The sequence below is a fragment of the Triticum urartu genome, chromosome 7A, assembly GCF_056163025.1.
Source record: "Triticum urartu cultivar PI428250 chromosome 7A, HENAU_Tu73, whole genome shotgun sequence".
NCBI classification, from domain to species: domain Eukaryota; kingdom Viridiplantae; phylum Streptophyta; class Magnoliopsida; order Poales; family Poaceae; genus Triticum; species Triticum urartu.
The window spans coordinates 13,686,630-13,706,884 of record NC_141879.1 but is presented as its reverse complement, the minus strand read 5'-3'; the positions used below and the strand labels follow the sequence as shown (position 1 = coordinate 13,706,884).

Below are 20,255 nucleotides of genomic sequence, written 5' to 3'. Positions count from 1 at the left end.
CGTGCTCCTCCTCGGAGGTGACCGTCACTCTTAGTAACGTTTATGCCCCCTCTGATCACTCTTTCACCGATAGTTTCGTTGAGGACATGCTCACGATCCCTCCTAGGGTCCTCGGGCCCTGGCTCATTGTGGGAGATTTCAATCTCATTCGCCATCCCAACGGGAAGACAGGGGGGAATTTCGATGCTGGCTGTGCCGCCCGTTTCAACTCCCTTGTGAATGACCTTGCTTTGCATGAGCTGCACCTTTCGGACCGCTCCTTCACATGGACAAATCGGCAGGATCCCCCCATCCTTGCCTGGCTTGATCATGCGTTTTTTGACAATGCTTGGAATGACGTGTTCCCTTACTCCTCTCTCACATCCCTCCCTCGCGTCACTTTTGATCATGTTCCCCTCCTGGTCGCGGCCTGGACCAAAACCCGGACCCCTCGCAGTTTTTTCTTTGAAATGAGCTAGCTCCAGGACCCCGCCTTCCTCCCTACCACTCTGCCATCCTGGTCTGCTCCGGTGCGTGCTACGGGTGCAGGTGGGATCCTCGCGGCTAGGAAGAAAGCATTCAGGTTTGCTGCCAAGGTTTGGAAAAAACAGCACCGGTTCATTCCCACTTTTGATAACGATTGTCGTTTCCTTATTGACCTGTTTGACTTCCTGGAAGAAAACCGTGCTCTTTCCACAGATGAGAGCGCTCTCCGCCGCGACGCCCGCCTGGCTCTCGCCGCGTCCGTTCGCCGGCAGTGTGCGCATTGGCGGCAGCGTGGCAAACGTTGCGCGGTGTGTGAGGGGGACGAGAACACCAAGTTCTTCCATGCCTCTGCTTCGCACCATCGACGACGCAACCGCATCGCGACCCTGGAAGTCGAAGGGGTGCCGGTGCTAGACCATGCAGGGAAGGCCGCGGCCCTGCGAGCTTTCTACATGGCGCTGCTGGGCCGGTCCATGGAGCCCGTCTGGCATTTCAACCTGGTGGCCCTCTACGCCGGTGCCCCCTCTGTGGACGGGCCTGCTCTTGTGGCCCCTTTCGAGCAGGCCAAGGTTAAGGCGGCGGTGCACGCCCTGGACCGCACCAGCGCCCCTGGCCCGGACGGCCTGGGCCCAGCATTCTACCAGGCGGCCTGGGGCGTGGTGGCGCCAGATCTTCTTCGTCTCTTCGACGAGTTCCACGACGGCGTCGCCGCCCTCGATGGGATCAATCGGGCCTACATCGCTCTGCTGCCCAAAGGGAGCGGTGTGCCATCCCCTGCCTCCTTTCGCCCCGTCTCGCTCCAAAACAGCGATATCAAGATCTTGTGCCGTGGGCTTACCACGCGTCTTCAGCGGCAAATTCCTCTCCTGATCGACGAAGATCAGTCCGGCTTTGTGCGGGGGCGAAGCATCTCCGAAAACTTCATCTATGCCACGGAGACGGTGCAGTGCTGCCATCGTCGCCGGGCTCCTACGATGGTCCTCAAGCTTGACTTCGCCAAGGCGTTCGACTCCATCAACTGGGCGAGCTTGCGCGCTGTGATGGAGGCCAGGGGGTTCCCGTCGCTCTGGTGCGACTGGATGGATGCCCTCTTCCACTCCTCGAGCTCGGCGGTCCTGTTGAACGGGGTGCCAGGGCGGTGGTTCCAGGTGCGCTGCGGCCTCAGGCAGGGGGACCCCATCTCCCCCTACCTCTTCCTCATCGTCGCCGACGTTCTCCAACGGCTGATCCGCTAGGATGATGTGCTTCACCACCCTCTCCTTCCGGGCACGCCTGCGGTGGTGCTGCAGTACGCCGATGACACGCTGATCATCGCGCGGGCGGACGAGGACGGCGCGGCCCGTCTCCGGCAAATTCTTGACCAGTTCGCCGCCGCCACGGGGCTGATCATCAACTTCACCAAAAGCACCCTGGTGCCGGTGCATGTGGAGGAGGAGGCTCTGGCCCGCGTGGTGGCCGCTCTGGGCTGCGCCACGGGGTCGTTCCCGCAGACGTACCTCGGCCTCCCTCTCTCATGGGAGAAACTGTGATTCGCGGATTTCCTTCCGCTGATTGCGAAGGTGGACAGATATCTCGCCGGCTGGGCGGCTCGCCTTCTCTCCCCCGCGGGGCGACTGGTGCTCATTAACGCCGTCCTGGACGCGCTCCCTACATATGCCATGGCTGCGTTGCTGCTGCCGCCTGCCGTGGTGCGCGCGTTGGACAGGTTGCGCCGCGCCTTCCTATGGAACGTCGCCGAACGAGCCTCGGGCGCCCAATGCCTTGTTGTTTGGGAGCGCGTTTGCCGGGCGAAGAGCGAAAGCGGGCTGGGAATTCGCGACCTGGCTACTCAAAACTTGTGCCTGTTGCTCAAGATGCTACATCGCGTTCACACGACCCCCGGCTCTAGGTGGGCAGCCTGGATATGGGGCGGGGCTGGTGGACGCTCCCTCCTTGCTCGCGGCGAACTGGCCCTTGGTGAGCACCGGGCTGTGGTCGTGAAACTGCTCCCTCTCTACGGCGCCATCTCCGTTGTCGACGTCGGGGACGGGAACACATGCTCCTTCTGGTGGGATCGCTGGCTGCCTTGCAGGGCTGTCGCGGTGGCGTACCCGGCCCTCTTCTCCCACGCCCTGTACGCAGAGGCAACGGTCGGGCAGGTGCGTGCACGCGGGCTCGCCCACTGCCTGGTGCCTCGGCTGACAAGGGTGGGTGAGCGCGAGCTCGCTGTGGTGCGGTGCTCCTGGCCGCGCTGCCTGCAAGGGCGGGGGGGGGGGGGGGGGGGGGGGGGATGAGAGGCATCTTCTGCACGCCGCCGCGCCAAAGGCGCCCTGACGTCCAGCTCCGCGTACAGGCTGCTACGGTTTGGTGGGGTGACCGCGGGCTTCGCGTCCATGATCTGGGAGGCGCGCGCGCCCTCGTGGGTGAAGTTTTTCTGCTGGCTGCTGGTGCGACGACGCGTCCACACGAGGGACGTCCTGCTTCGAAAGCACATTGTTGATGCTGAAGATGCCGGCTGTCCACTCTGCTCTGCTGCTCTAGAAACTGCTGACCACATGCTCTTCTCCTGCCCGTTCGCGGGGGCGTTCTGGAGGCATGTCCGGGTCGTTGTCGATGGTGCTACGGTCTGCAAGCTCGGCGTCCTTGCTGCTGCGGTGGCGGCAAGTGTTGAGTCGGAGGTCGAGTTCGCCATGCTGTGCTGCTGGCAGCTTTGGAAACACCGGAACGCGGTTGTTTTTCAACGCTTGACGCCGTCCCTTGCTCGCCTGCTTTGCTGCTGTAGGGAGGACGCGGTCCTCTGGCGTGATCGGCTGTCTGAAGCTCGTCGATCGCACGTAGAGGGATGGGTGTGTGCGTTCTCGGCATTGCCTACGTGATGCTCTCGTCGCCCCTCATGTAAAGTTGGAGTTTTAGCCCACAATGATCAATATCTTCAGGTGGGGGATCCCCCCCCCCCCCCCCCCCCCCCCCCCCCCCGTGAAAATTCAAAAAAAAAGGTAAGCCAAAGCATGGCGTGAGCAATCCATGTTATCAACTTATCATCCGCGGAATCTCATGTGCCCAACCATTTCTTTTGTGGCTTCAGATTCAGTAGCAGTGTCAGTTAAGCGATTTCAGTATTTATTTATGCAGGAAAACAGAGCACACCGTGCTGAGTTGATTTGCTTGTGGTTACAAGTTTTGGTTACCTAAAACACCGAGTCATTCACGGTCTCTACGGATCTGCAGTATCAGACGGCAGCAACCGAATTCACGGGTACGTGTGCCTCTGCCTCGGCCATGGCCTTGAAAGCCTGTCCGAATTCCAACATTTGCAAACCTGAGATCATTGGCAAGTTGACACCGACAATCTGCCGCTTCGCGTCACTTCTTAGCAGCAAACATTCAGAACTCCCCACACATACGCACACTCAAAAGCTTAACACTAAACAGTTACAGGAAATAAGAGATGAAGCAACAATATTTATTTATGCCCCATCTGTCGGCATAATTAACCACCTCAGTTTTAGTCAGGCTTTGAACCCTCTGCTGGCGGTGGGTCCAATGGGCCTCTCGCCTCTGCTGCCCACGGTGTGCATCTTCTCGTCTCCGTCAGCTCAGAGGACAGAGGGCAGAGGCAGGGGAAGTGGCTGGATTTAGTGAGCAAGGAGCAGAGGCACCTCATCACACAGGCAACACGCTCGCCGACGCATACATCGCCACACTCTCTCTGATGATCCAGCATGTAATGAGTCAGTGTGTGCCTGCCTGCGTGATTAGAAGAAGAGTGTTAACTGGAATACTAGCTATCATTGATTCCATGGAAGAGTTATTCTGGTGATGATTAGCTGTGGACAACAGAACAGGTGAATAAATCTGCTCTAGTCTGTACTCTGTAGTAGCAGTAATAGGATACTTCATGTCAGGCTGCAACTCAACGAAGGAGCAGACACAAGGTCAGATTAACCTGCAGGCAGGCAATGTAGGAATGGTTGGAACACTATCATCACCAGTACGATATTGCCGTTGTGCGGTAGAAAAATTCTTTGCTTTGTCAGGTTTATCTACCTGAAAGGAAGACTTGTTGTTGCAGTACAACTCTGATTATCTACGCACACAAAAATACAATTTTGTACACATACATTGGAATCAGGCGCAGTTCATCAGAAACTCTGTGGAGAATTCTTTGCAATGAAGCCTCATGCTTTATCACAAAAAGAAGAAGAAGAAGCCTCGTGTTTGTACTAACTCAGTCTGTGGCCAAGAAGAAGAAAAAATGGGAACGAAGAACTGAAATGTTTTGAAATGTTTGCAAGATGCAAACACATTGAATTTCGCAGGGAAATTGGGTATGTCGTAGAAAATGGCAGGAGCTACTACTTACATGTGGTATAAAGCTTGATATCTATTCGTACGAAACTGAATTCTACGTCAGCTTGAGCCAGCTTGTAAAGCTTTAGATCAGATCTAAACGCTCTAATATTTGTTTACAGAGAGAGAATACTGTTTAGGAGTTGAGGCTACGCGCTACATCTTTTATTGTGAAGCACATGATCGCCGGTGTAACCTAGTAGCATCCTCGATCTACCGCCATGGTTGTAGGCGGCCCTCTGTCGACAATGTGTTGGCCTGTTACAGGTGCAATGCGTGTCAAGACCCGTCCTTGGGGATTCAGTTTCCCTACCCACGCCTATCTTCGGCATATTCACAAAACATTATTGTGATGTAAATTTGCAAATGACCAAAGTGCCGATGTGAAAATAGTGTTCCCAAACGTGTAAACAGGGGAGACCTCCGGCGGGAGCTATATCTCGCTTTAAGCAACATGAAAGCTACTCTCGCGTGAATGGAATAGCTCTCGCGCGTGAGACTGGGCCGGCTCGCTTTTCTGTTTTTTCTGTGAGACACACACTTCTCTGGCTTGTTCGAACGATTCGGTCGTGGGTTTGCTGTTTTTTCGCTGCAGAAGTTTCTTTTTTCTTTTCTTTTTCTTCTTCTTTTTTCGGTTTCTTTGTTTCTTTGCAGGTTTTCCTTGTTTTTTGTATTTATTTGTTTTCACTGGTTTCTTCATTTTATTTAAATTTTTCATTGGTTTTTTATTTGATTTATTTTCTCATCGTTTTTCTTCATTTTATTTCATGCGTGTGACCGCTTTTTTACCATTGTTTTTTTCTTTTTAGATTCTCATCGTTTTTCTTCATTTGTTTCATGGGTGTGACTGCTTTTTTTCCATTGGTTTTTTATTTTTTTATATTTTCTCTTTGTTTTTCTTCATGGATGTGACCATTTTTTTCCATTGGTTTCTTTGGTTTGTCGTTTTGTTTCTCGGTTTTTATCGACCTTTTCTTTTCTTTGTTTTTTGTTTCTTTGTTTGTTTTCTATGGTTTTTCTTGTTTCCTTTTTTTTCAGTTTTGTTGGTTTCTGTACACATTCAAGATTTCTTGTGTGCATCAGAAATTATTTTAGATATACACGTTTAATATTTTTAAATACAATATTACTTTTTTTAGAAATCTTATTTTTTATGTCTACTTTTTTCTGTACACATGGTACATTTTTGGTATATATCTAATACAGGTTTAGCATTTTTCAAATGTAAGTTTAACATTTATTCAATACATGGTCGACATTTTTATAACACATTTTGTTTGAAATAATTGATTAACATTTTTTAAATGCGAGATTAATATGTTTTGAATACATAGTCAACATTTTTGGTATACACATTAAACATTTTCAAATGCTTGATTAAATTATTTTAAATACATTATCATCTGTTTTGACATGCATTGTATATTTTCGTATACATGGTCAATATTTTTTATATATACACATTTATCATTTTTCAAATGCATGATTAACATTTTTTCAAAAAAATTATGTGAAGTTTATTTTTTGTAATATATATCTTTAGAATTTTTGGAAGTGGAAACAAAAATAAAACAATAAATCAGAAAGAAAAAAAAGACTAGGCATCTTGGCCGGCCCGTCTCACGCCGCCCTTACGCGAGGGTTCCTTAGGCCCTCCTTCATGACTTTGTAGTTGCAACTGATTGCAAGCAGGTTTCGAGGGGCATTGAAAAGGGCAGCAATGGAAGCTACGGTCAGATTATTAACGAAATCAAGCTTAGAGCGGAAAACTTCAATTGTGTCTTTACTTTTGAAGGTAGAGCTTCTAATTACGAAGCTCATTCTTTAGTCAAGCAGGCCGCCATTTGTGGCTGGGACAACCCCGCGATTCTTTGTGTGTTTCGAACTCTATAATATTTGAGCAACAAAGTCTTGGCTTCCCTCAAAACAAAAAGTGAGACATAAGGGCGTCTGGAGACCTCATCATTTTTCTTTTTAATGATTGATGAAAGAAAACGCAACGAATAATCAGCCCAACCCACAAATAATCAGCGGTTGATTGGGCCTGTTCCCATTGCCGACCGTCCACAACTCTCTTTCTCTCCTGCTGCTCTCCTCCACGCCCACCCCACTTCGTGGTCCACCGTCGTAGCGCCGCCGCCGCCGCCGCCGCCCTGCCTCCGGCGTGCGCTTTTGCCGAGGAGGACTGCAGTTGCCCTCTCCAGGTCGCGGCGCGCACAGCGGCAGGGAGAGAGAGGCGAGGCAAGCCTTCCTTCCTTGCCCGCCGTTGCGTACGTCCTCCGTGCTATGGAGGCTTTCAGAGATTCCCACCTGCAGGTTACACCGAAGTATTAGTATTCACAAAAGTCTGACAGGACTTGCAAGTAAGGCTTCGGATTAACTAAGTAACAGTGTAAGTGAAGCAATTTCGGTATTTATTTGTGCAGGAGACAGAGCGCCGTCTGCTCGGTTGATTTGAGTACCTGCCGAGGGTATATAAATTGAGCAGAGACATGGACGGAGCGCACCTTCCAAATACAGTACAAATAATCAGTCAGTCGGTTGATTGATTATTTACGAGGGCACTCAGGTGTGAGTCACTATCTAGTCTGAATAAGCAATTTCTCCAACCAGTACAGTAGAGAGGAGAAGCAAATGCAAATTCAGATATGGCCCAACCATTTATTTCTCGTCCATTCAGATTAAGTAGCGGTGTCATTTAAGCAATTTTGATATGTTTTTATTTATGCTGGAGATCAGAGCTTGTTGTGTGCTCAGTTGATTTTGAGCACTGCTGGGGATAAATTCAGCAGAGTCAGACACCAAACGTACCAATTCAGCAGAATATATATTTGTAGAAGAAGATTCGTGAGTCATGGATGTTCCGCGTAAGAAGGTTGCCAGATAAGTAATCAAGTTGATTATCATGGTGGATTGGTGGTATATGCTATGCAGGAGGGAAGTACAAAGCCTTGGTCAGATTTTCTTTTTTACCTGAAACACGGAGACATTCATGTTCTAAATGGATCTGCAGCATCAGACGGTGGCATCAGAATTCAGGCATACTGTATGCGTGTTCCTCTGCACCTGCACAAACCATGGTCTTGAAAGCCTGTCCGAACTACAACTTTTGCAAACCTGATATCATTGGCAAGTTGGCATTGGCAATCAGTTGCGAAACACAACTGGATGTGCTTGGCGTCGGTTAGTACCAGATGTTCAGAACTACCGGCACATGCACAGTCAAAAGCTTACCAGTAAGCAGTTACAGGAAGTAGTAGAGATGAAGCAAGCAGCAATATTTACTTCCTGGATATTATCAGCGGATCCTAGTAATGCAAAAGAGTTGTGGGATCCATTAGACGGAAGATAAAGATACTTCAACCATATTTAAACAAGGAAGAGCCTTGGGTGGGGCATAATTAACCACCTCAGTTATAGTCAGGTTTCCAACCCTCTGCTGGCCATGCATCTCTGCTCCTTCCTCTCGTCTCCGTCAGTGCAGAGGGCAGAGGCAGAGGACTATATGTGGTGAGGAAGGAGCAGAGGGCGGTGCGGGTGCCGAAGCTCAAGTACGTGGACGCCATGGGGCTACCCATCGCCAATGCAGGCCCAGGTTCGGCTCGGTAAGATGCTCACTGATGCATACAACGCCACGCTCTGATGATCTAGCACGTAATCAGTGTGTGCCTGCCTGCCTGATTAGTACTCGTGTTTATTAGAAAACTGTGACTGATTCCTTGGAATAATGAATTTGGTGATCAGTAGTTGTGGACAATAGCTGAGTAATTCTGGCTCTAGCCTGTAGTAGTTGTTCTAGCTCAAGGAGTAGACATAATGCCAGATTGGTACTCCATTCTTGTTCACATTGCAGGAATTGGAACAATCTCATCACCATTAAGGGCATTGCCGTTGCACAGAAGGGAAATTCTTTGCTTCGCTAAGTTTATCTGACTACCTGAAAAGAAGACTTGTTACAGCACAGAGTGATCACACACACACACACAATACAATGATGTACACATAGATTGGAATCAGAAGCAGCCCATAATCTGTTGGAAATATGAGCAAATTACTACGAGATTTAATCCGAATAAACATAATATAAATCATGACCAAAGCAGCAGAGATTAAACTAATCATGTGAACTAGCATAGCAGATGAATATATCACATCTGGGCACATACTAGAAACATGAATTCTACCACGATCTCGAACAGGAAGGATAGAATCACATACGATGCAGCGGGTGCAGCACCGCCGGCGTTGATGTTGTCGCCCATGTCGTCGAGGATGAGGTTGCCGAGGTCGGGGAAGAAGTCGTCGTTCGCGAAGTCGTCGCTGCCAGCAGTCGCGCGAGTGCGCTCCCCAAAAACCTGATCGCCCCTCTCCCGTACAGGATCACGAGAGGCGGGGTTCCGGAGGCCTGCTGTCCCTTCTCGCGGTGCACGCCGGAAGGAGGGATGGAGAAGACTAGCTTGGCGGCGCAATGATCTGGAACGGTGATGAGAAACCATACGAAGCGGCACCTAGGGTAGACGTCTGCCTGACTATATATTGCGGGCCGGGTAGGTGGTGGGAGTAAACCTCACGTCCGAATCGTCACGATCCAAAAGAATCGGAAACGGTTCAGTAATTAACGTGTCCGTTAATTATTAATTAATGACTCATTAATTTTCCCATGCAGCAAAAATATAGACAACGTGCATAGCTCTGTCCTCAGCTCGGCTCAATCCCGCAGCCCGCGTTGTGCCGAGGCGTGGCGAGCGAGGAGGAGGAGCGCGCGTGTAGGTCTCCTCTTCTCATGCTCATACAAGTGGTAGAAGAGCTCACCTTATAAAGAGGTGCAACTCTCTCTCAACTTCCAATGTGGGACTAAACTTTAGCCTCACTCACTCCACTCACATGTATGCATGAATGGGCCAAGAGAATTTCAGAATTTTAGTTGGGCTTTGGGCCAAAGGTCTACTAGCAAAATTCCAACATAATCATGGAGAAAGGCACAGATAAATTCTTTGCAATGAAGCTTGATGTTTTCTCGCAACAAAAGAAGTCTTGTGTTTGTACTAACTCAGTCTGTGGCCAAAAGGAAAAGATAAGTAAACGAAAAACTGCAATGTTTCAAAACGTTTGCAAGATGCCTAACAACACAAGGTTATGAATACTGGCAGGGAAACTGGGCATGTGATAAGTAAACGAAAAACTGCAATGTTTCAAAACGTTTGCAAGATGCCTAACAACACAAGGTTATGAATACTGGCAGGGAAACTGGGCATGTGATAAGTAAACGAAAAACTGCAATGTTTCAAAACGTTTGCAAGATGCCTAACAACACAAGGTTATGAATACTGGCAGGGAAACTGGGCATGTGATAGAAGATGGCAAGAGCTGCTGGTTGGTCCATCAGGCCTCTGCTGCCCATGGTGTGCATCCTCTCTCTACTCCTTCCTCTGTCTCCGTCGGCGCAGGCCGCAGACAAATCTCGCTCCCAATCCTCAACGCCCCCGCGTCGTGGAGGGCTGCCGTTGCCTCAGGCTCAGGACGCGGCGCGCACAGCACCAACCTTCCTCTTTGCCACTCTGTGCCCTGCCAAGGACGAGGAGGACAGCAGTTGGCCCCCAGGTCGTGGTACGCACTGCGGCTAGATGGGGCGGATTAATTTGACAATTGCTCCCTTCACGCTTGAAGGATTTCAGAAATTCTGACCTGCAGGTAAATCGAGTCATAGCATTAGCATCTCATGTTATCACTGAACATTAGGCAGAAGGGAGATTGATTATTTACCAGGGCACTCATCCGTATTAAGGTGATGATATCCTCTTACGTGGGACACAGGAGACCAATTGGAAATACTCCCCACCTTCTCTGCATCGTCTTAGCAACTCCGGGCAGTCATATATGGTTAAGCCTTCGAGGCTGGGTAACCGCTCCAGAAGACCATGTGGGAATTCCTCCATACCTGGACAATTCCAAATCTCCAATTTCCTAAGAGAAGTGAGGCCACACATCCCATCAGGCAGCGCTTTCAGGCGTATGCAGTCGAACAAAGAGAGCCTCCTCAGCTTGGCAAGTTTTCCAAGGTTCGAAGGCAGCGTTACCATACCGTGGCAGCCTGAAATCATCAACTCCTCTAGGCACAGTGGAAGGGTTTCCTCCTCAGACGATGAAGTATTCCCCTCCAGGTAGTGACAATATCTGATACATAGAGAGCGGAGGCAATACAAGCTCCGGAGCCCCTCTGTTGGCCAGTGAAAGAGATCCCAGCATCCGCTAATCGTCAGACTTTCCACGAATTGAAAGCATTTCCAAACCGTAAGTTGTGACCTGGACAATCCGGAGCTTCTCACCAAGCTGTTGCATCCTTCCAGATAGAAATACTTAAGTTTTTCAAGAGGTCTTTCACCATGGCTTTGATGGGCGTCTAGAGGCAACATGGGCATGTCTTCTCCATAGCCAACAGTTAAACTGATGAGAAATGGCCAAGAGCCCAAACAAATGCTCATCAAAACTAAATTGACTGCAGTACTATGAACCCCATCTATTTGCAACTCGCTGACAACAGGGATCACTGGAATACTTGCAAGCGTGGGGCAATTTCTGATCTTTAGCTCTTGAAGCATAGGGAACATTACCAAGCTAACAGTAGGCTCTCCCACACAATTTTCTGCCCACATCTCCAAGTTTGGTAACTCAAGCAACAACAACTTCTTCAACCTTGGGAAAATTTGCAGAGTTGTAATGCGCCCTCCACCTTCCACACTAAGGTTAGTGCATAATGTTGTCAGGTTATCCATCCTTTGTAAGAACAAAACCTCTAGAGATTCTGAAAGCCATACTACAGGTATACTCTTGCATCTTGGGCAGTTGGAAATTTTGAGTTCTCTCAAGCAGTCAAACATCTGTGGCTTTCTCATCCATTGTGATATTTCTAGGCCACCATATCCACTTATCTCCAACTTCTGGATATTACTATGAGGTTCTAAACACTGAAGCACTTCTTCCACATTACATGCCATATCTTTTGGCCCATCATCTATTTCTTGGTCCCACGAGAACAACAACTCACTTACGTTTTGCTTCTGAGTGAGATTGGCTTCTTTTGCACTCTCCCCACTCTTTATCTTGTTCAAATTCAATAGTTCCAACCTATTGCTAAGGTGTTGCAAGTCTTTTAGCTGCTCTATTCCAAGGCCTTCTCCAGTATCCACAACAAATGTTGTTAATATTTGAAGGTTGTTCAGTACACCAAAGTTTGGAGCCATATTTCTGAGACTATCACAACCAAAGAGATAAAGATTGATGAGCTTTCTCAGTCTTGCCATGTTCTCTGGTAACTGATGCAACATATAACAACGTAGGAGCCTCAATGTTTGCAAGTTATACAACGCACATATTGAATCTGGCAAACTAATGATGCTAGACCTAGAGAGGTCAAGGAATCGTAAATGTTTTGCGTTTATGGACTTGCAAAGTGCAATTGAATAAGGGCGGAAATGCAGCGCTCTTAGTGATACCGATATGTGTAGCAGTTCTTTAAAATCCTTGTGTGAGTTTGTTGGAGCTAACAAAGTGCGGAGGCATGTTCTGCCTTTGCATAACCAATTGATTTGTTTCAATTCAGCCTTTGATATGTGCATGTGACAAACATCTTTTAACAATGCTTTCTGCTGAGTTAGTTCTTCTATACTTGCACATTCATCTGTGACACTTTTTGCTAGATCATGCATTAAATCATGCATTTTACAGGAAAAACCATTTATATGAAAATTTGTGCTCTCTTTCTTATCTTGGAGGAAGGATCTCCAAACCAACTCATCGAAAATTAATTCGCCTTTCTATTTTAAATCTAGTGTTCCTGTTTGAATAAAGCCATTTGCCATCCATAATTGGATCAACATTTCCTTCTCCATCTCATGATCCCTAGGAAAAACTGCACAAAATGCAAAACATTGCTTCATTTCAGATGACAGGTGTTTGTAGCTCAACTTTAGTATGGGCATGACCTCATATTTGCCTCCATTATTATCCCCAATGTTACTTTCTTCGATGACCTTCCATTTATGTACTTGTTGCTTTGAACTCAGCAATCCACCCATTGTTTTGAGAGCAAGAGGCAACCCCCCGCATTTATTGACAATACGCCTTCCAATGGAGACAAACTCTACTTGCTCTTCTACACCATTGCTAAATGCTTTGTTCGAAAACAATTTCCATGAATCTTCTTCACTCAGAAATACTAGCTCATGGGGCTCAACAGTGCACATTATAGAGGCCACTTGCTTGCTTCGACATGTGACCACTATAACACTTCCTGGTCCACCAATAGAACACAATAGTGGCTTCATTTCATCCTCCCACATCCTCTTGTTCTCATTCCATACATCATCGAGAACAAGTAAAAATCTCTTCCGGCCAATGACTTCCTCAAGTTGCTTTCGCAACAGCTCGATTGTGTCAGGCATATCACATCTTTTATTTACAGCCAACTCAATGATGGATTTCAAAATAGCAATGGCATCAAAGTTCTCAGACACACAGTGCCACATCTTCAACTGGAAATGTTGCTGCAGCCGTTGGTCATTATACACCATCTTAGCAAGAGTCGTCTTGCCAAGACCTCCCATTCCAAAGATGGGCATCACGTGCACCTTCTGTTGATCTTGCTGGTCCAGTAGCAACTTCACCACCACCTTCTTATCATTCTCTCTTCCAAAGATTTCGGTAGACTCATCTACTTTTGAGTGCGTCTGCCGCCATAGATTTTGCCGCTCCTCCCTGTCGATAGGATCCTCCAGACCAAACTTTTTCATCTCCTCGACCAACTTATTGATCTTCTCAAGGACGGTCTTTAGTTTCTCGCTCATTTCAAAACGGAAGAGAAGTGGGTTGTGGTGCGTGATGTAGCTGAGTACCTTGCACGTAGTGGACTTTCCAATCTTAGACTGGCGGCGCAGCGCCTTGTACTGGAAGTCGTCCAGCACGTCGCCGGCCTCATAGGCGACGGACTTGAGCTCCTTCATCCAGCTCTTGATATAGGTGTTTGTCTTGCTCCTCTCCTCGGCCCTTGCCAGCTTGCACTCGACGGCTAGTAGCTGGCGCTCCAGCACTCGGCGGTCGTTGTCGAGGCCACACATGCGGGTCAACGCCTCGACAAGTGTGTTTGCAGCCTTGCCGGCCACGCTGCGCACCAGAGGGAGAAGCAGCGATTCTGCCATGATCTTCGAGATTGGAGGAATTAAGAAACTGCAGCATGAGAAATAAAAGAAGAGAGGTTAAGCATTGACAGAACACGAACAACCTTGTAATCCTGCTTTTATTTTACTTTATTTCTTAGTTCCACAATAGCTGTCAGAAAAAAAAACAGAACATGAAGAACAACCGAAGAAGTGCAAAATTAGTCAAGAGCATGCACCTCCTGAATAACAACAAGAATCAATGTTCATCCAAATTGGTGAAAGAGCGACGATACTATGCAGGTCCCTCCCACGGCAAGGCTGCTATGGGGTGGACAGATGATGGAAGAAAATGGAGATAATATCAAGGAATTAAAGAGCTGAGCTGCATATTGACTGATAATATCATGGAATCCAAGAGCTGAGCTGTATACTGACTGATAATATCAAGGAATCCAAGAGCTGAGCTTTATTTGCAACTATACATCACTATTGTTGAATACTTCTATAATTTTCTTAATTATAAGCTTGAGTTTATGCTGCAACTTGCATATGCAAACCATTGTTTGTATCATCATCCCAGATGACTCCAACCAAATAATGTTCACCCCCCAGGCCTGCATCATTTTCTAACATGCAGATAGGACAATAAGGGAGAGATAAGAATGACAAGCATGCATCTGCTGTGAAGACTGGTTCAGCAGGAATAAGCAAGACATTTCTTTTCTATCTGTCACTTGTTCTATGACGTACTAGATGGGAGGCGCGACACCCGAACCTGGTAATTGATCGGTTTCATATTTTTGTTTTGCTATATAACTTTTTTTATGCAGGGTACTGCTCCAGGACAAATTAAAAACCAGAGATCGCATAGCTAGAAAGAATTTCCATGGGGACAAATTGTACTACCTATGTAATGCCAAGAAAATTCTGAGGTGCTGATGTATCAATTCTTTTCATGACGCAGCGGACCAAATGAAAACTCAGTTCTCCACCTGAGATTTTTTTAGCACACTCACTTCTACCTCTAGAGTTGAGAGTACCAAACAAATATCAGTTTTAACGATGGCTCCAGTACCTCACATAATTAAACTATTGCTATTTTTTAGAGATTGTCTCAGCTGAATTGAATTCATCCTGTGCAAATAGCATGCAATTGTTTGCTGAACCCCGTAACCTTCTTCAGGGTTGTGTAGGCATTCCTCTGCAACTGCACAATGAGGTATGATGTTGATCAAATTTATGGTCATTGAGACAAACAAATATAGTACGAATAATGGTGAGAAAAAGCAGCTGCTACTACAAGATGATAAAGCTTAATTAGGTCTTAAAATGCACTTGTCATCATCCCCATCCCATGCTTGCAGCATGGAAAGAACGATTTTGCTCAGTCAGCTAGTAGCATCTTTCTTTTTATGAATGTTGTCCAATATAATAAGCAGCTATTCAAGCAAGATTAGGCTGTGTTTGGTTCAGCTTTTTTTACCAACTTCTGCTTTGAAAAGCCAAAAGCTAACCGAAGGGGTAAATTTTCGAAGCAGCTTTTGAGAATCTGTAGCTTCTTCCTAGTGTAAATTTCAAAGCTGGGGGTACCCCAACTTTTCAGCTTCCAGCTTCTCCACAGCAGCTTTTTCACAGCAGCTTTTTCACAGCAGCTTTTTTAGAATCTGCAGCTCAACCAAACACAGCCTTAGTTAGGTGAGCAGGGAAATTTAGAGCATAACATAACGTCATAACTCCGTCCGTGTCACAAAATAATCTCCAGGGTGGCGGCCTAGCATGTATATTTGGAACCTTGCATATGCATACGTCTAGGCTTATGGTTAACAAGGGCTGTTGCTTATACAAATCAAGAATACATTGTTACTTGCCGAAAAAAGCTTTCGCCCCGCTTACGCCGGTGTATTTAGAGCATTTGTGTGTTAATGGTTAAGTATATTTAATTCTACACATGGTTGACTTCTATTTATGCATGCTAGCTAAGATGGATGCACCTTTGGTCGAAAATACGCTGGCGTCGTCACCAATGTCTTCGTAATCATCAGAAACGAATTGGCGTTGCATGCGAGGGCCGGTGCACCTTGTCTCGGTGCGAGGTTATACTATTCAGAATTTAATCGTCGCTGCCACAAGAGAAACCACACGAGACAGAGAAAGAGATGAAAGTAGAAGCCCGAATTATTCTCCGGTCTCTTTCGAATAGGAAAACCACCGCCAAACCTCGCCATGATCGCCACTATGTTGCTCTCGGATGAGACGACGGTAGAAATAATGCGCCGCTCCTTGACATGTCCAGTTGATAATTAATCTATCGTTTGCTGTCTGCAATTTATTTTAATAATCTATCTACCTGCACTTTTATACGTGTAGTTCCATCTACAGCTAGTGCTCTATTTGCTGCGTCCATGCAATACCACGGACTAGAAGCCTTGTCGACCTTGCTTACAGGAAACAGCGTGTGTATACAAGCTGCTTCAAAACTAAAGCGGTTTTGTTGGGCCGGTACTACACTCTAGCAGTAACTAATTAATTCATGCAAATGCACTTTACTACAAACCTGAGACCCCTACAGCTAGCTGCAGTGAACTACTGGATTGGAAATGTCCCTTGAGAGTTGAGTAGAGACTACATGTAGTGTATCCACTACAGGAATAACACCGAAAGCCGAGTACCCAGAGTATTTCACTAAGGCCCGAAAAATAGTGCGACTCGGGCAGAGGAAACTCATGGATATGCAGAAACAAATGGACAACTCGCCTCAAGCTACATTGTATGAGAGGGACGTACCATTAACAGCGGTAGTGAGCATGGACTGGGAAGAAGAAGAAGAGTGATTTAAAACTAAAAAAACCCGACGATGTTGTTTATTGCGCGTAAGGATCCTTTTTTGGGGGGAAAATCTTCCGATCTATTCATCAACTGTCAAAGTGGTAAGTGAACACCAGAAGTAAAAAGTACATCTAGGTCCGTAGACCACCTAGCGACGACTACAAGCATTAGAGCGAGCCAAAGGCGTGCCGCCATCATCAGCGCTCCCTCACTGTAGCCGTGCAAATATTGTTATAGTAAGCAGTCGGAAAGTCGTCGTGCCAAGGGCCTATAGGACCAGCGCACCAGTAGCAACCGTCGTCGATGAAGAGAAAGATAGATCGGAATGATCCAACCAATAGACAAGCGATCACTGACGAAAGAAGACCCGATCCACGTGGATCCACCGAAGTCAAACGCCAACCGAATCCTATGGGATCTGGCAGAGACAAACCTCCACACACACCCTCCAACGATGCTAGAAGCACCGCTAGAACGGGGGCTAGTCTCCACACACACCCTCCGTCGTCTTGTCTCTCTAAGCAGGACACAAACCTTAACAAAACCCATAAAAACATCTAAAAACAAAGCCCTCCAGTCGGCAAAGGCTAGGATCCACCACACCTCCATGGCTAGGCAATAGAGGATGAGGCGGACCGATGGTGCAGCCGACGAGAGGAACAGAAATAACAAGCGCCGGTGGCCGACTAGGTAAAGGAGACGGATAGGTTGGTTGCGAGGGTTGAGGAAACGTGATCTACTGCGATGCGCGTAAGGATCCTAACCACATATACTAGAAGAACGCCCGTGCGTTGCAACGGGGCCAGATTAACTTTAAAAGTTCAATATCAATTATGTTAATATTACATTGAATATTCTCATACATATTAAGTGACATTGACGACATTTTTTACCATCAAATTCTCTCACACACACCCGCTCCCTCCCTCTTCCTCACTCTCTCTCCCCCTCTCCCTCACTCGGGAGGTGGGACGAAAATAAACCCGGAACGAAGACTACCAACTGAGACATTAGGAGTAGAGATCGTTTAGTTGATAAGAATAAATAGAAAACGGTGTTAAAAAGGAGAAACAGATTAGAATACATTGAAAAACCAAAAGGACGATGTAAAAGGGGATTCACCCTGCCCCCACGCCCCCCCGGGCCTTGCCACCGAACCGGCTCAGCGGTCCAGTCCCCACGCGGTCGTCTTCTCCTGTTCCCTGAGCCGCGTCGCTACAGAGCCGGGCTCCCGCCCGACCACCTCGCTGGCATCGAAGGGGAATGGATAAGGGTGACGCCCTGCCTTCCCTGCCCCCATGACCTCACTCCTCCTCGACGCCCCTCCCAAATCCACTTCTCCTTCTCGCTTGCTCGATCCCGTCGATCTGGACGAAGTCAGACGCCACGGCCACCATGACCGACCCCATCCACATGGCCACTACCCTTCCTATGGGCTAGGAGCTTGTCGAGGAGCTCCGAACGCCTTCGCTACTTCGTCTGCGCCAACGAGATCAAGTCCAGCACCCCCGCATCGACGTCGCTGCCGTCTTCCTCAACCTTGGGCCACCGCGACATTGTCGTTCGATCTGCGCCGCCCCGAGCTCCCATGTCTTCCCCTAGGGCGCCATTGACACCGCCATGATCTCCTCTTGCCTTTCCCCTGTTTCCCCTCTCGTTTGCTCTCGTTAGGTATTTCTCCGTGGCCGAGAACCGCCGTCCGCCATGGCCATTGCAGTGGTAGCCACCGAGCTCCTCGGATTGACCCCGTGGCACATGCCCGCTCCTATGCACGCCCATGCCCGAGCCTGCCGCTCTTCTTCCGCGCCCGCGGGGCCACTCCCTCTCCATGCCCACACCAGTGCTACACCGCGTCGGTCGCGCCCACCGCTGTCGTCGCGCTCGCCGTAGCCACCGCACCACTGTGCCCCGCGTGACACACACCCTGGCCGCGCGCCACACTCTCGCTGGCTGCGCTCGCCCCGTCTGCTGCCGCCTATCCCTTCGCTCGCCCCGCTGTCGCGCCCCTGCCTCGCACCGCCTCCAGTCGTGGCCATCTTCTGTCGGCCGCCCCCTCAGCCACGCCGGCCGCATCTCTGCCCTCCACCGTCGGCCGCTCGCCTCGCTTGCTGCGTGTTGCTTCCTGCTGTTATGCGCTGCTCTACCGCTGGTACGCTGCTGCGTCATGCCCTCGACACCGCCGTGGACAAATGTGGCGGAGGGATTGTTAATGGAGTACGAGAAGGAGGTGGAGGAGAAGGTGTGGAGAGGCAGGAGGTCTGGGGCGGTGTCACCTGCCTGTGGTGGAGGTGTTTATGCGAGAAGGAGCCGGAGTGGAAGGAGAGGTCACAATTGGAAAGAATCGCAAAAAAAATTCATAACCCGGAGATCTTAGTTCAAAAAAATGCTAATATCGATGGAAAACATAGGAAATATTGGTTGTTATCAAGGAAAGGTAAAAATTTAGGAAAGTTAGGATTTTTGAACTGATTTCTATGCAAATGGGGTGTTATTGTTCGGTAACGTGATATCAGTACCTGCCCGTTTGTGACGTGTCTGATTAGGAAAGTTTGCAAATGTTAAGAAACTATTTATTAGGAGGAAAGTTGTGACATGTCTGTTATTTGTTTCCTAAAACAAATTTCACTAATAAGAGAAATCGATTGATTTAGATAAGTTAGGAAAGTTAGATTAAAATGTATTATTTGTTTCCTGAAAATCTGTTATTTGTTTCCTAAGACAAATTGAACCAATAAAAGGAATCGATTGATTTGCATAATTTAAGAAAGTTAGATTAAAAGGAATCGATTGATTTGTATAATTTAAGAAAGTTAGATTAAAATGTATTATTTGTTTCTTGAAAATACGTTATTTGTTTCCTAAGACAAATTGAACCAATAAAAGGAATTGATTGATTTGCATAATTTAAGGAAGTTAGATCCGCGATTTGTTATACGTTAGGAAAGTTCTGGTTGTGATAAAGAGTGGAGAGAAAAATAAACCGATGGACCAGGGTGGGAGGGGGTGGTGGGAGGAGAGACGAAAAAAAACCCAGTGAAAATAAACCGCGGACCAGGGTGGGAGGGGGTGGTGGGAGGAGAGACGAAAAAACCTAACGAAAATAAACCGCGGAGACGATTCATCAACTCGTCCATTAGGAGTAGAGATTCAACATGATTGATGTTGAACCATTAGAATACGTACTCCCGATTGCAAAGAATGGTCATTTACCTAGTAGATACCTAATAAGGTTTGAGGTTTAAAATACCAGTTTATGAGAAATGAAATAAAGGAATTATTTACCAGGTGTATGACGTAAAAGGAATTGTTTAACAGGCATACGGACATAAAAGGACTGTTTACCAAGTGTACACGTAAGTCATAAATAAAAAATCTTTGAGGTTATTTAAAATAAAAATTTACAAAAAATTAAGAAAAAATTATTAACCAGGCGTACGTGTCATACGCTACAAGAATTCAGTTTCAATATCCATTTGAGGT

General features: G+C 47.5%; 1 protein-coding gene and 1 pseudogene across 1 annotated transcript; one reads left to right on the top strand and one right to left on the bottom strand.

The window, feature by feature from the left end:
• Positions 1-86: 86 nt before the first annotated feature.
• On the top strand, positions 87-3,320 carry LOC147956933 (uncharacterized). Its single transcript, XM_087531510.1, has 5 exons — positions 87-435; positions 529-1,676; positions 1,755-1,990; positions 2,033-2,680; positions 2,798-3,320. Exons 1-5 carry the CDS (start codon positions 87-89, stop codon positions 3,318-3,320), a joined length of 2,904 nt encoding a protein of 967 aa, XP_087387636.1.
• Positions 3,321-6,821: 3,501 nt separating this feature from the next.
• LOC125518092 (disease resistance protein RGA2-like) lies at positions 6,822-13,988 on the bottom strand (annotated as a pseudogene).
• Between the last annotated feature and the right edge of the window lie 6,267 nt (positions 13,989-20,255).